General features: G+C 58.0%; 1 protein-coding gene across 1 annotated transcript in view; it reads left to right on the top strand.

The window, feature by feature from the left end:
• Positions 1 to 4,497: 4,497 nt before the first annotated feature.
• ALX4 (ALX homeobox 4) overlaps positions 4,498 to 13,038 on the top strand; it is a gene marked incomplete at its 5' end in the record, with an annotated part of 28,312 nt that continues 19,771 nt past the window's right edge. The window contains one exon of the mRNA XM_084521316.1: positions 4,498 to 4,912. Within this exon, the coding sequence (XP_084377442.1) occupies positions 4,498 to 4,912 (415 nt within the window). The remainder of the gene's footprint in view (positions 4,913 to 13,038) is intronic.

A 13,038-nucleotide genomic window follows, 5' to 3' on the forward strand; every position in this document is an offset into this window, starting at 1 on the left:
GGGGCCGCTGGCAGGTGCACCAAAAGCCGCAGGATGCCTTCGGCTCGGAGCCCCCCTCCTCCCCCAGCCCCTTTGTTTCGTGCCGGGGGGCGAAGAGGACGGCCCCAGCCCCTCGCACCCCACCGGTGCTGGGGAGCGGGACAGGCGCGCCCCGGGGGGCTTCCCCCCGGCCCCCAGCATCCCCCCGAGCCCGGGGAAGGGGCGCGGGGAGGCGGCGGCCCCGAGCCCCCCTCCCCGGCTGCCCGGAGCCCCCTGCCCAGAGCCCGGTGGGGCGCAGAGCGGGGGGCTCCGGGGCCGCCCCCGCTCGGCTTTCCTATTGGCTGCCGCCTGATGGCGTCATCAGGGGGGGCCCCCGGGAATCTGGTGCCAAAGTCCCCGATTTTCGGCCCCGTTGTTTTTCCGGGGACGACGGAGGGGACAGGAGGGGACGCGGCATCCCGCGGGTGGATGAACGCCCCCCGCGGCTTGCAGCGAGCAAAACGCGTCCCGGGAAAGAAAAAAAAAAAAAAAAAAAAAAAAAGTAGAAGGAGGGGGAAAAAATAAAGCCCAATAAACAAATCCCCAAGCTTTATGGCAGAGAGGGCCTTTGGAGAAGGGAGGAGATGAGGTTCGCCAGCACACGAGGGGCAGGGGCCAGCTTGGCCCGACTCAGAGCCTCCTGCTTTGCTCCCCCTGGGAAGGAGAGGAGCGGGTCAGCTCCGTTTCTCTGCGAGCTGCTTCGTGACACCAGGAACGTGCTTTAATAACCATCGGCATGGCATATATGCGTATATATATGTGTGTGTGTGTGTGAGCACACATATAGCTCCGAGGAAAGAGGCGGAGGGCAGGAGAGCAAAGCCCCGGCCCCGGGGTGCGGCAGGAGCCAGGAGGTACCAGCGGGGCTGTTGCTGGGCAAACTCCGCTCCCGAAATAAAGATGCAACCGTGGTCCTGCTGGGGAGGGGAAAAAATAAATAAATACCTTGGGGGAGATTAACACAAATACTTTTTTTCCCTTCTCCCTCCCCCTCCATGCTCCCCCCCCCCAGCAGTGCTGTTATAAATAGGTCGCCTTCAGACCCCGGCCCGGTACAAAAGGAGCCCACGAGTGACCACACAAACCAAGCCGGTGAGGAAACAAACCGGGGACAGCTTCCAGGAGCGAGGCTCTGCCCGAGAGCCGGGAGGGAGCGGTGTGAAAGATGCCCCTGGCCCTGCAGCCCCCCTCCCCGCCGGGACGAGCCCACGGCCGGGTATTTTCTCTGCCCCCCACCCGCTCTTTCAGGAGGCTCCTGATGCCCGGCGGACACCAAGCGGCTCCTCGGCTGCCAGCCCGCCGGGCTGCCCGCTTCTCCCGGGGTGTCTCCGGGGGAGGACACCCCGAGGACTCAGATGTGTCCCCCCCCCAGCAGCGATTTGCTGCCCTAAACCAGGGGCCGGCTCTCCCCTGGGCTCCCCAGCGCACCAAGGGACCCTCGGGGTGGTGACACCTTCCCAAACCGGCAGCGGTTGCACCTGGGAACGGTCTCGGTACAGATTTAGCACCTACAGACACGCACTTCTCGGCCACTTTTTTCGGCCGCATTTGTTGTAGAGGCAGGGCAGATTTGGGGGCACTCGGAGGAAAAAAATACATATATAAAAAAATGCTGAGATCGGGTTTCGAGCGCTTCGTGTCCCTTTTTGCCCCCGCTCCGCCGATGCTCGCTCCCGCGGGTAGGGATGCTGCCCGGCCCCGGCTCCGGGAGCCCTCCCTGCCCTCCGGGGGGGCTCCCCGGGACCGGGACCCCCGCGGCCGGACCCCCCGGGACGGGCACCGGCAGCGCCCAGCCCCGTCCGACGGGGAGCGGGTTGCTCAGGCTCCCCTTTTGCTTTCCTGTTCTCTCCGGCTAACGGGGAATGGGGGAGCCCCCCTCAAATCTGCCCAGAGGACTTCAAGGGAAACCCAACCCCGGCAAAGGAAAATCATCGGGGAAAGCGGTTCCCCGGTTATTGCTCCCCCGCTCCCACCGCCTCGCCCCCCGCCATACGGGCAGGTATTTGCGAGCACCCTTTCTCTCGGTAACGATTCCCGACTTAACCTCTCGCTTCCAGTGCCCCAAATTGGCCATTAGGGAGAGGGGTTTATTGCGGTCCTTTCCGCGGGGCCGCGGATTAGCCCTGATTGGGAACTGATCGACTTTTCGTTGCAGTTTTTAATGCAAGGAGGGGCCGCGGCAGACCCCGCAGCCCTCCTCCGGCTCGGCCAAGCCGGAGTGCCTCGGCGAGCCGCGGTGCCGCCGGAAAAAAAAATAAATAAATAAGAAAAAAAAAAAGAAAAGGGAAAAAAAAAAACTCCTGCCCGGTCGGGGAATCTCTGCCTCGCAGTCTGGTTTCGTTGCCGTTATTTTCGCGTCGTTTTGCCGAGAGGAAAGCCGGGGAGGCCGAGCGCAACGCTGCAGCCTCGCCTCGTTTCGGTCGTGGGCACGGGTTTTTTTGGGGTGAGGAGAGGGGCTGCGGCCCCGGCCTTGGGGCAAATGCTGCCCGGGATGCGCCCCTGAGGCTCCGGGCACCGGGGTACCGGGGAGAGCCCAGGCTGCTCCCCCGGCTGCGAGCTGGTTGAGGGCTCCCCGGCGGCCGCCCAGAAGGGGATTTTAGGGAAAAGCTCGCCTGCCTTGCGTTGGGTTTGCTTTTTATTAAGTCGTGGAGAGGGAGAGAGGGTGAGCGAGAAGGGGCTGCGGTGGGGGGAGCCGGGGGTAGAGGGAGAAACTGAAAAAAAAAAAAAAAAAAGAAAGAAAAAAAAAAAAAAAAAACGAGGAAAGAATTAGGCAGGTAATAAAGAGAGTAAGGAAGGAAAATCCGCTGAAAGCTTTCTTGGACCAGAAACCCGAAGGAGCCCAGCGTGCCGCACTGCTCGGAGGGAGGCTTGCAAATGGTTTGAAACCTAGGAAATGGATCCACCGCCGGCCGGTTTAGCGGGGACCTCGCCTGAAATCCTTCTGCACCGGGGGGGCGCGGGGGGAGCCCCCGCTCTTGCCGGGGAAATGCGCTAAGGCCGAGCCGACGAAGCCGTGGCGGCTCCTTCTGTGCCCCCGACCGCTGAGAACCCCCCAGGGGAAACTGGGGGGCGGCCACGAACCCCCCCCCATCCCGCTCCGCGCCCCCTCCCCGCCGCACCCCGCTCCCCCCGGCCGCATCCCGCTCCCCCCCGCGCCCCCAAAGCCGTACAAATAGAGGGAAGCCCCCAGGCTCCCCCCTGCTCCGCGCCGGGGGGGGGAAGCCGGGGGGAGAGGGGAGGACACACGGCCCGGCCGGGGGGAGCCCCGCGCTCCCAGCCCGCAGCCGGCACCGCCAAGGGGTTAAGGGCCTTCTTCCCTCGTCTTGCCTCTCTTCCTTTCTTTTCCTTTCTTTTCCTTTCTTTTTCTTTCTTTCTTTCTATTTTTCCTTTTTCTTTTTTTTTCTTATTATTTTGTTTTTAATTTTTTTTTTTGACCGAAGAACCGTGGATGTAGTTTGCGTAATATCTTTATTACTGAGAACTTCAAGGTAAGCGAGCAATAGGAACCAGATGTGGGGATGGGAGGAAGGCAGGGTAGGAGCGAGTGGAAGGGGTAGCAGGAGTTAAACGGGGGAGGAGGGGAATCAGGTTGAATGGCGGGTGGAGGGGGGGGGGGGGGGGCGACGGAAGGTGAGTATTGATTTATTTTTAAGCCCCTTTTGGGTCGCAATTGACCCTTCAAACCAAAAAGGGCTCCTTGCAGCCTCCGTCCCTTTGCAAGTTCACCTCCGCCGCTCCCAGGAGCCGGGGCCGATTTCGCGTGCTCGGCGCCCCTGCTAAAATCCCTCCCTGCAGCCCCCCCGGCCTTTGATCCCCTCCTTTACACCTGGGGAACAGGGGAGGGGGCAAGGAGCCGGGGGTCCGGGACGGCCCGGGGAGTAGGGGCACGGGCACGGCCCCGCTTCTCCCCGCGCGTCCCCGCGCTCATCCCCGTGCTGCGCGCACGTCGTGTGTCCGATTTTCTGCTTTTTATTTTATTTTTTTTTATTTATTTATTTTTTAACGCAAAAGATATGACCTCCACCCCTGTCTGCTTCCACACACCCCCATACACACACACGCACAACCCTCCCCGGGCCCCCTCCCCTCCACTGTCATCATCTACATATTAATTGGGGGAGAGGTCTCTCTCTCTCTCTCTCTCCTTTTTTTTTTTTTCCCGTTTTTTTTTTCTATGTGTGGGGGGGAAGCCCTGAGAAGCCTCTCTTTAGGCTGTAGATAGTTTGGAGGGAGAGACGGAGAGCAAGTGAGTGTGTGTGTGAGAGAGAGGGAGAGGGAGGGAAAGAAAAAGCCCCCTTTTACTGTGCGAGATCTTAAGGGGGCTTGGAGATCTGGTCAGCTTTCAAGAACATCTGAATCCTCTTAGAGCTCCCCGGCCCAGCTGTGGGTGTGTGTGTGTATGCGAGAGGGAGAGAGAAAAAGAGGTTCCTGGTGCCCCTCCAAGCGCATTAAGGACACTCGGGCCTTTTAATTTTAGGAATGAATGCTGATACTTGTGTTTCTTATTGTGATCCGGCTGCCATGGATTCCTACTACAACGCAGCCTCCCAGGGCACAGAAGGCTCCTCGCCTTTTAGGGCATTTCAAGCAAGTGACAAGTTCAGCCCTACTTTCCTGGCCAGCAAAGGACAAGGCTTTGGTGACAGCAGCGCTAAGTGCCGGAGCCGCTACAGCCAGCAGGAATGTCAGTCCCTGGATGGCAGCGTGCAGGCTCCCAGCTCCGCCGGGGCTCCGGCCTCCTTTAACAAATACCCGCAGCAGCAGCAGCAGCAGCAGCAGCAGCAGCAGCAGCACCTCTACATGCAGCGAGGCCCCTGCAAGACCCCCCCGGAGAGCAACCTCAAGCTGCAGGAGAGCAGCGGCCACAACGGAGCTCTGCAGGTCCCCTGCTACGGTGAGTGGCGGGCGTGCGGCGGGGCAAGCAGCGGGACCAGCCCGGAGAGAGGCTCCCGGTGCTGCAAAGGGTCCCGGGGACGGCTGCCCGGCACCACGAGCCCCCCCAAAATTCCCTCCTCCAGGGTCCCCCCTCCCGGCTCCAGGGGCTGCGCCGTGCTCCGGAGCCCGCAGGTCCCGGGGGAAGCGGTGGATCCCCCCCTAGTCCCGCTTCGCCGTGGTTTTAGCGTCGTTTCCGAGCACAGCCGATGCATCCCCAGCCCCGGGGAGTGTCCCCGGTTTGGGGGCACCCGCAGCGAGCGGGGAGAGAGACGGAAAGGGAAAGGACGAGCGGGCCGGGCCGCAGCTCCGCGCAAAACGCTCGCTCCGGGGACGCGGTGCCAGCGGGAGCCGTGCTGGGGAATGTCCCCCCGGCTCTCCGCTTTCCTGCCTCTCACTTTCTCCCCTAATTGCCACTCCCCTAATTGATTTCTGCCGGGCCGCTGCAGATAACCCGCTCGCATCCTCTCGGCGGGTCATTAGCGGTAATTAAAGACGCTGCCGTGTGCCCGGCCGGGCCCGCTTCTCCTCCTCGCCTTCCCCGGCGTGCGGTTATAAAAGGCAGGGCGCGGGGGGAGGCAGCTGCTAAACCTGGGCGATTCGGGGAAAAAGGCAAAAATAAAAAATTAAAAAAAAAAAAGAAAAAAGAGCAGGAAGATAAAACAATTATATATACTTATTTATTATTTTTTTGGAAGGGAAAGTGGAAACAACGTCTCTTCCTTTCCCCCACGATGCGGGGAAATCGGGGCTGCTCCGGCCCGAGCTCAGTGCGCTGCCGGGGCCGCCGTGACCCCGGGCAGGGACAGGGACAAGGGACAAGGGCCAGGAGCCGCTGAGAGAGGCCCGGCCGTCTCACCGCTCACATCCCGCTCTCTCGCCGCCTTTTGGGGTATCCCCGCACTCCTTGTAGTGCCCTCTTTACTTTCTCTTTCTCCCCCGCACATTCCCTTTGCCCCTTTTAGACTCGGAAGCAGGCAGAGGAGCCTTCCCCCCTCCCCAGCTCCCCATCCCCATCCCTCCATCGCTGCCCCTGCGCGCAGCCGAAGCCCCCCCGCACCCGCGGAGCCTCCGGGGGCTGCGGGGTGATGCGGGGGGAGGCCCCGGTGCCGTCCCCGCTCTGCTAACTGGCTCTCTTGTCTTCGTAGGTTAAAAAACCCAGGGCACCGGCTTAGCCCACGACGACACGGTACAGCCCCGGGTAGAGCCACCCGAATCTATCAGCGGCCGTAACGCCGCCGGGGGTCTCCCCCGGGTTATTTTCAAGGGGGGGGCTCCGGGCTGGACCTCGAGTGGGAGCCCCGCATCGGCAGCCGATGGCCCGGCCCGGAGCCCCAGCACGTTTGCGAGCCCCGTGTGATGTGGCTAGGGGCCGCTGGGGCTGTAATAAGAGCCACATGGATCCGCGAGGATAATTAATAGCAATAATAATAATAAGGGCTAACGATTAAAGAGCGAGTCTCGCTAATAACAGCCACATTGGGCTTTCGCAGGGTGACTGCGGCGGGGACACCCGCAGGCGCCTCTCCGCCTCCTCGCAGCCGGGGCCGGGCGGCGCTGAGGCGGGGGCAGCGGCAGCCCCGATCCCCTCAGCCCCGATCCCCTCAGCCCCAATCCCTTCAGCCCCGATCCCTTCAGCCCCGATCCCCTTCCACCGGGGCAAACGAGGGGCGATCTCTCTCGGGAGGCCGGCGGCTGCCCCGGCTCCCCCCAGCTCGCGGTGGGATGCTGTGCCCGGTTTTGCCCTGCGATTTCAATCGCACACACCAAAAAAAATAATAATAAATTAAAGAGAAGCACACGAGGGCGAGCACGGCGAAGCCTCTCCCGCCGGGCTGTGCCCCAGCAGCCCGCTCCCTTGCTGTGCTGCGCCCCTTTTTTGCTGGGGGCGCTTTGCCCGTGCGCGTCTCCGCAGCCGGCCGGAGGGGTTTTGGGTTTTTAATTTTAACTCTTTAATAAACAAGTCGTTGCGAGTTATAAAAAGCCCATGCCTGCCATCTATTGCTGCCGGCTTCTATTCCTAGACCCCTTCCGTTGCACTGTACGGGGAAATACAGGCAGGGGAGAGCTGCGCTCGTAAATACCCGGCCAAAAACCAGCGGCACTCGCCGAGGCGCTCCCGGCCAGGCTGCAGCAGCTCGGGGGCTGGCTCCCCGCAGCCCCCCGGGGGGCTCGGGAGGGTCCCGCTGCCAGCTCGGCTCCCCTCGTCCTGCCTGTAACCAGCGGGCCAGGGCTCGTCCCGCAATTAAAGCCGAAATCTTAAATAACCCCGCTCGGAGCAGGTTATATATCCTGGCTTAGGAGAGGAGGAAAGCTTGGGGGAGACCGCGAATGCGCTGGGGATGTTTGCTCGAGGGAGGCAGGAGAAAGGAAAAAGGGGCTTTTTCTTGCGGAGGAAATTCTCGGAGCGCCGTGTTATGCAAATAACGACCGTGTCTTTTATTTAGAGAGCAAACCAAAAGCGCAGGCTGGAGCGCGCTGTTAGCAGAAGCGCGGAAAGCGACGGCCGTAGGAATCGGAGGTTCGCTGCTGGATTTTTTCTTTCTTTCTTTCTTTTTTTTTTTATCATTTTTATTTTTTTAATGACACTTTTAACGCATTTCTCTTCCTCCTCCTCCTCCTAACGTAATGTAAACGGCAGGCGCGGCAGGACGAGCCTGCTGGCGGCCCCCCCGCCTCCCGGGGGACACCGCTGGCTGCCGGGGCTGGGGCTCGCAGGGCCCCCGCCGGTTTTCGGAGCCCTTTGGGGTTTTCGGAGCTCGTCCTGCTCCGGGGGGGCTCGGTCCCAGGCAGGGCCGATGCCGAGCCCCCGCCCCAGACTCCGGCAGCTCTGCGGACCCCCCCTGGGCATCCACCCGCCCCGGTGCGGGGGGGACGGGGAGGCTCGGAGGGATTTTGGGGCGGGGGGATCCCGCAGCTCTGCCGTGGGCTCCCGGCTCCCTGCCGGGCTCCTTCCCCGCCGACGAAGGGAGGCGGGTGGGGAGAGAGCGGGTGCCCTCGGCCCGGGGGGGGCCGGGGAAGGGGTGGGGAGGTGCTGCCCCCATCCCCGCGGGGAGCAGCGGGCAGGTATAAAGGCGAGCCTCCGGGGAAGGGGGCACGGCACGGCACGGGACCAGACCAGACCAGACCCCCCCGGGGTTAAGGGGCGAGGGCTGGGGGCGAGCTGGAGGGGAGCGGGGCCGCCTCGGCCGCCCGTGCCCCGCACCGCTGACGCCGCGCCCGCAGTCGGCCGCTCCTTCCCTCAATAGGGCCACCAGATCTGCCATTCAAGGGCGCCGGCACCCTCCCAGGGAGGGGAGGGAGCTCTCGCCAGGAGTTTGGCTCGGGCTCTGTTCGCCCCGGCGCTCGGAGGTGCGGGATCTCCTCCGCGGAGAGCTGCGGGATTTCCTCGGCAGCAGGACGCCAAGGTAGGGCTCCCGCTCGCTGCCCTGCCTGCGCAGGAGGACTCGCTCGCGGCTCTTCCCAAAGATGCCTTGCCCTTCCCTTGGCTCGGCCGGTAGAGCTGGCTGGAGACTTTTATAGGATTCCCGACCCGAGCTGTTTATAACACTCATGTGTCAAAGGACCGGGAGCCTCCCTCCCCCTGTGCTTGCGCCGCTCGCTCCTCGCCGACGATCTCTTTTCGCACTAGAGCTGTTTATTTGCCACTTGCCCGCTGCCGACTGGGATTAACTCCGCCGGAGCCTTGCATCGCACGCTGCGGCTCCGGCAGGACGTTACCAGCAACGAGAAGGGTGCAGAGAGAGAGAGACAGGGAAGAAAAAAAAAAAAAAAAAAAGTCTTAAACTTTTACTAGTCCGAATTGTTTTGAAAGCAACGCGGCGCGAAGCAGACGGGGAAAATACCGATGGGGAGAGAGATTTGGAGATGCTTACTGAGTGCGTCTTTTCCTAAGGGTTTGATGTAGGAGTGCTATTAACAATATATGCTGATGCCAGATAGCGCAAATGAGCTGTGTGTGTGTTATCTGGAGCTGCAGGCTGTTTATTTTGTGCTCCCTTTGAGTGTACATCCAGTGTGGTTGCATGACTAACCGGCGGGAGTGATTCACTGGCTGCTTTATGGGTGACTGCTCAAAACAAGTTGTGAATCAAAAGAGATTTCTTTGGCTGTGGTTTCCAACCTCCCATGTTAAATGCACTCAGGGTTTAAGGGGAGCTAATGTGCAGACTTCAATCCCTCAGATCTTGAAGATTTATTCCCTTTCCAAGCCCTGCATTCAAAGCCATGATGAGTTTCCCTTGTAAGAGGGAGGTGGTGTCTGGGAGGCTCGGAGCCAAGGTCTGCCGCTGAAGGACATCTCCAGCCCCGTCCCTGTCCCTTCGGTGGCACCGGTCCCTGCTCTTTAGCCGCTTTTCGCCCTGGAGCCTGTTCAGGGCGTTGGGGTAGCTGTAGCAATTCTCGGCTGCGAGGCGCGATGCGCCCCGTGGCAGCAAGAGGATTTTCGTCCCATTTCGCAGCTGGAAAAACTGAGACCCGGAGCCCGCCAGCGGCTTGTGCAAGGGCAAGCTGTCGCCACGCAGCGGCACCAGTGCGATCGTCCCCGGGCCTGCTGCAGCAGGAGGCCCCCAGCAGCCGCTGGTGGGGTCGAGGGGAAAGGTCCCCGAGCAGAGGGCCCCAGCTCGGGTTTGGAGAGGGCTGAGGCACCGTTTCCATATGGCCAGGCCCTCGTTGGGGGCAAGAAGCTGTAGAAATCGGCGCGTCCTCGTATGCTCACATCTCTCGGTACAGAACATAGGCTTAACCTGCCAGCCCACGTTAATGGGCTCACCTTTCAAAAGCAGCTCCATCACCTTGGGCAACCCATGCTGGTCAAAACAAGAGATGGGTTGGTCTCATCACTGCTTTTCAGAAAAGGCTGAGAAATTGCTGCCATGTGTTTCTAAGGTATTCCTCCTACACATATGGAAAAAAAAAATAAATCATATCCTAACCATTAATCAGTTTGGAAAGCAGAGGTCCTATGTATTCATATATAATAATAATTGGTAATAATATTAATATAGATATGTTTTCAAAAAGAAAAAATAAATAGTTCTGGATTAGGAGAAGCGCAAGCGTAACCCAGCTAATACAGGACCCCTGTGATGTGAGAATCGTTTACTAAGAGACGGATGGGAACGTTTCCCATGAATAAAGCATTAGAGTAATTTCCAACAGTTACATGTCTCTCAGCTGCCCCAACTTGTAAATGAGAGTTCTTAAGTAAAGGAGGAAGGCTACTTACATACATTAAATAAATGACCTCCACTTTATTTTCTGTGTAAGTTCGGCTGAATCAATGTTATTATACACGCTGCTGATTCTGCTCGGCTGTGTTTTTATTCGTGTTCACACACAATCCTCATATTTTGACTGTCACATAAGTAGCCACAATTTGAATCAGCACAATACTTCTAGGGACATTTTTCTATTGAAGAGAGAAGTCTCAGTGGGGAGTAGAGGAGGGTGGAGGGAGAAAGGAGCAGAGACAGAAGACAGGAGGCAGGGGAAGCAGGACCTGAGAAAGCTCAGAGGAGTGATGAGCAGTGGCAGGCTTAGCACTGTTATGGAAGGTGGTCTGTGACCGATTTTATGGATGATACGAATCCGCCAGCATCGCATTCTTCATCTCTCCACCAGGAATAGCTGTGATTCAACATGTTGTAGCTGCAGTCCTCAGGTCCCAGCAGGATTTAGCCATGACAAGCTGATATGTCACGAGCTATGCATCACCTCACTCAGCAGTTAAATGTCTGTAGAATCTGATAGTTATTTATGTGCTTTTTTGTTTGTTTATTTGTTTTGAGAAGATGTGATTTGAGGCTTTACCCTGTTGCAGTTCATCTGCTTGCTGGAAGGGGCTGGTTGAATCAGTACTATTCCTAAGCATGTTCTTTATTATTCATCAGCTGTGAGGCAAGTGAGTTCTCTAGCAGGTGATGCAGCCTGAAAGGTAAGCTGTTTCAGTCACTGATAAGCACACTGTATGCTGAGGTAGCATGAAACCTTAGTGCTTGTTTAAAGATAGCAACTGCCTTTTTCTGTAAAGTCTGAAAAGCAGGGATGTGGCTGAGGGAGGGAGAGAGAGACGAAGCAACTGGAGGCACCACGTGAGGCACGAGCCACTGGCAGGGCTGCACAGGCCCTGAGCTAAGTAGGCACAACCAAACTCAGTGCAAATCTTCCACACGGGTTTGGTGGTGAGATATATGTGTGCATGTGGGGCAGAGGAATCGTAACCAAAACCGCTGCAAAAACAAATAGGGGAAGTCAATAGCAAGTCAAGGCCAGTCAGAGGAGCTATTCAATGGGAAATGAGGAACCTGGGGAAGAGACAGAACAAACAATTTGGGCAGGCATCTGCCTGGGGAAAATCAAAGAAACTTGTAATATCAAGTCTAGAAATGACTTGCTGTCGATTGCTGTTGTGTTCAGGGAGATAGATAGGGCTTTGTGTGCAAACACCACTGCGTTAAAGAAGTACCTCACCAGTTCCTCCCTGCAGTGGAAACTGCCTCTTCGGGGCCTCAGATACTGTCTGCTTTGGTCAGGAGCATTCATGCTGGTGTCAAGGGTAGGGTTCAGTTTCCAAAGAGGGAAGCAGGGAGCTGCATATTCTCCTGGTGCAAGAAGGATCAGATAACAACGGTGCTTACAGACAGCTAAGCTCCTCAGAAGCACTAGAAAGTGAAAGGAATTCACCCAAAAATGAAAACCAAACAAAGTTGTACGCTTCAGTAAGTGAAGGGCAATGCGGGGACTTTCCTCAGAAGTGGTCAAAAGCAACCTGGAAATGGCTCTCTGCAAGGATGGTGCCCAGAGGGATCTGAGGGGTCTTGACGTGCTGGGAACCTCAGGACAGAAGATGTTGTCACAAATCAGGGGAAACAGGAAGGTGTTGTTCAGCCTGAAACTTAGTAGGACGCCTGATCCACAACAAGGGTTTCTGAAAGAATAGAAAACCATCTCAAAAAGCAAACCAAAGGATCACCAGGGTACCAGCCTGCTGGGTGTGGAGTTGGTCCAAGGCTGTCGGGGCAGTCACACAGGACTTGGTCACACATAGGACTGTCTGTTTGCAGCACGTGTGCTCCATAACACAGGCAGGCATCATTTTTTTCCAGCCCCAGCAATGACACTTGAGAAAGGACCCCCAGGGAGGCCAGCACACGTCCATTCCCACAGGGAAGAGGAGCCAGGTGGAGCCCAGCTCTGCGGCTCTTATCCACGAGGAGAGGCTGAGGCCGAACCCTGGGGCAGGGAGATGTGTCGTGGCCTGGACTGTGGTGCTGGTGTCTGGGTCAGGATGCCACGAGATCTTTTGGAGCACCGCATGGTTCTCCTCCAGCCTCCCCTGGGATGGTGCATGCCCAGACCTCAGCCTGGAGCAGTCAGGAGCACAGCTGTGGCAAGGACCCATACCTGAGAGCTGAGAAGCACTCTGTTATAGACATAACCTGGCTTATCAAGATTTGGTCTGAACCTTCGTAAGCAGATTGGAGCCAGATATCAGTCTGAGCTAGACAGGACACAGCCAAATGCTAGGAGGCAAGAGGAAGAAGAGACCCACCTAAATTGGCAGAGGACCTGCAGACATTTGGTGTTCCTCACGTCTCCAGATGCCAGTGAGGACTTCCAAGATAAATAGCCGATGGACCAATTGCTAGACGTTTAGGCAGATTGCGGAGTAAGAGGAGGCCAGAAACACTCCATGAAGCTGTCGGATTTATGGCGGAGCTTAAATACTGCGTTTCAGCCCTTCAGCGGGAGTCAGAAAGCTGCTACTGGAAGAGAGGGAAGCTGGATGCTTTAAGTCTTACAGAGTTCTGTGCTAGAGAGAAGAGTATTTTCACCCAGCTCATACCACTTCAAGCTGTTAGAAAAAGGAGATTTTGCAGGGCAGAGAGCAACGGGGGATTGGCTACAACATCAAACGCGAGTACCGCGGCTAGGCTAAGAGTGGCTCTGCTGGGGAGGGGAGATGTCCATAGAGAGGCTTGCCATAAATACACGGCTAGTCAGGACAGAGCCTCGTACAGACCTGCTGAAAGGCCTGAACTCAGCTCAGGAAGCAGGGCTGTTTGGAGCTGCACGTGGTAAGCAGGG

The sequence above is a fragment of the Aythya ferina genome (genome assembly GCF_964211825.1).
Source record: "Aythya ferina genome assembly, chromosome: 5".
NCBI classification, from domain to species: domain Eukaryota; kingdom Metazoa; phylum Chordata; class Aves; order Anseriformes; family Anatidae; genus Aythya; species Aythya ferina.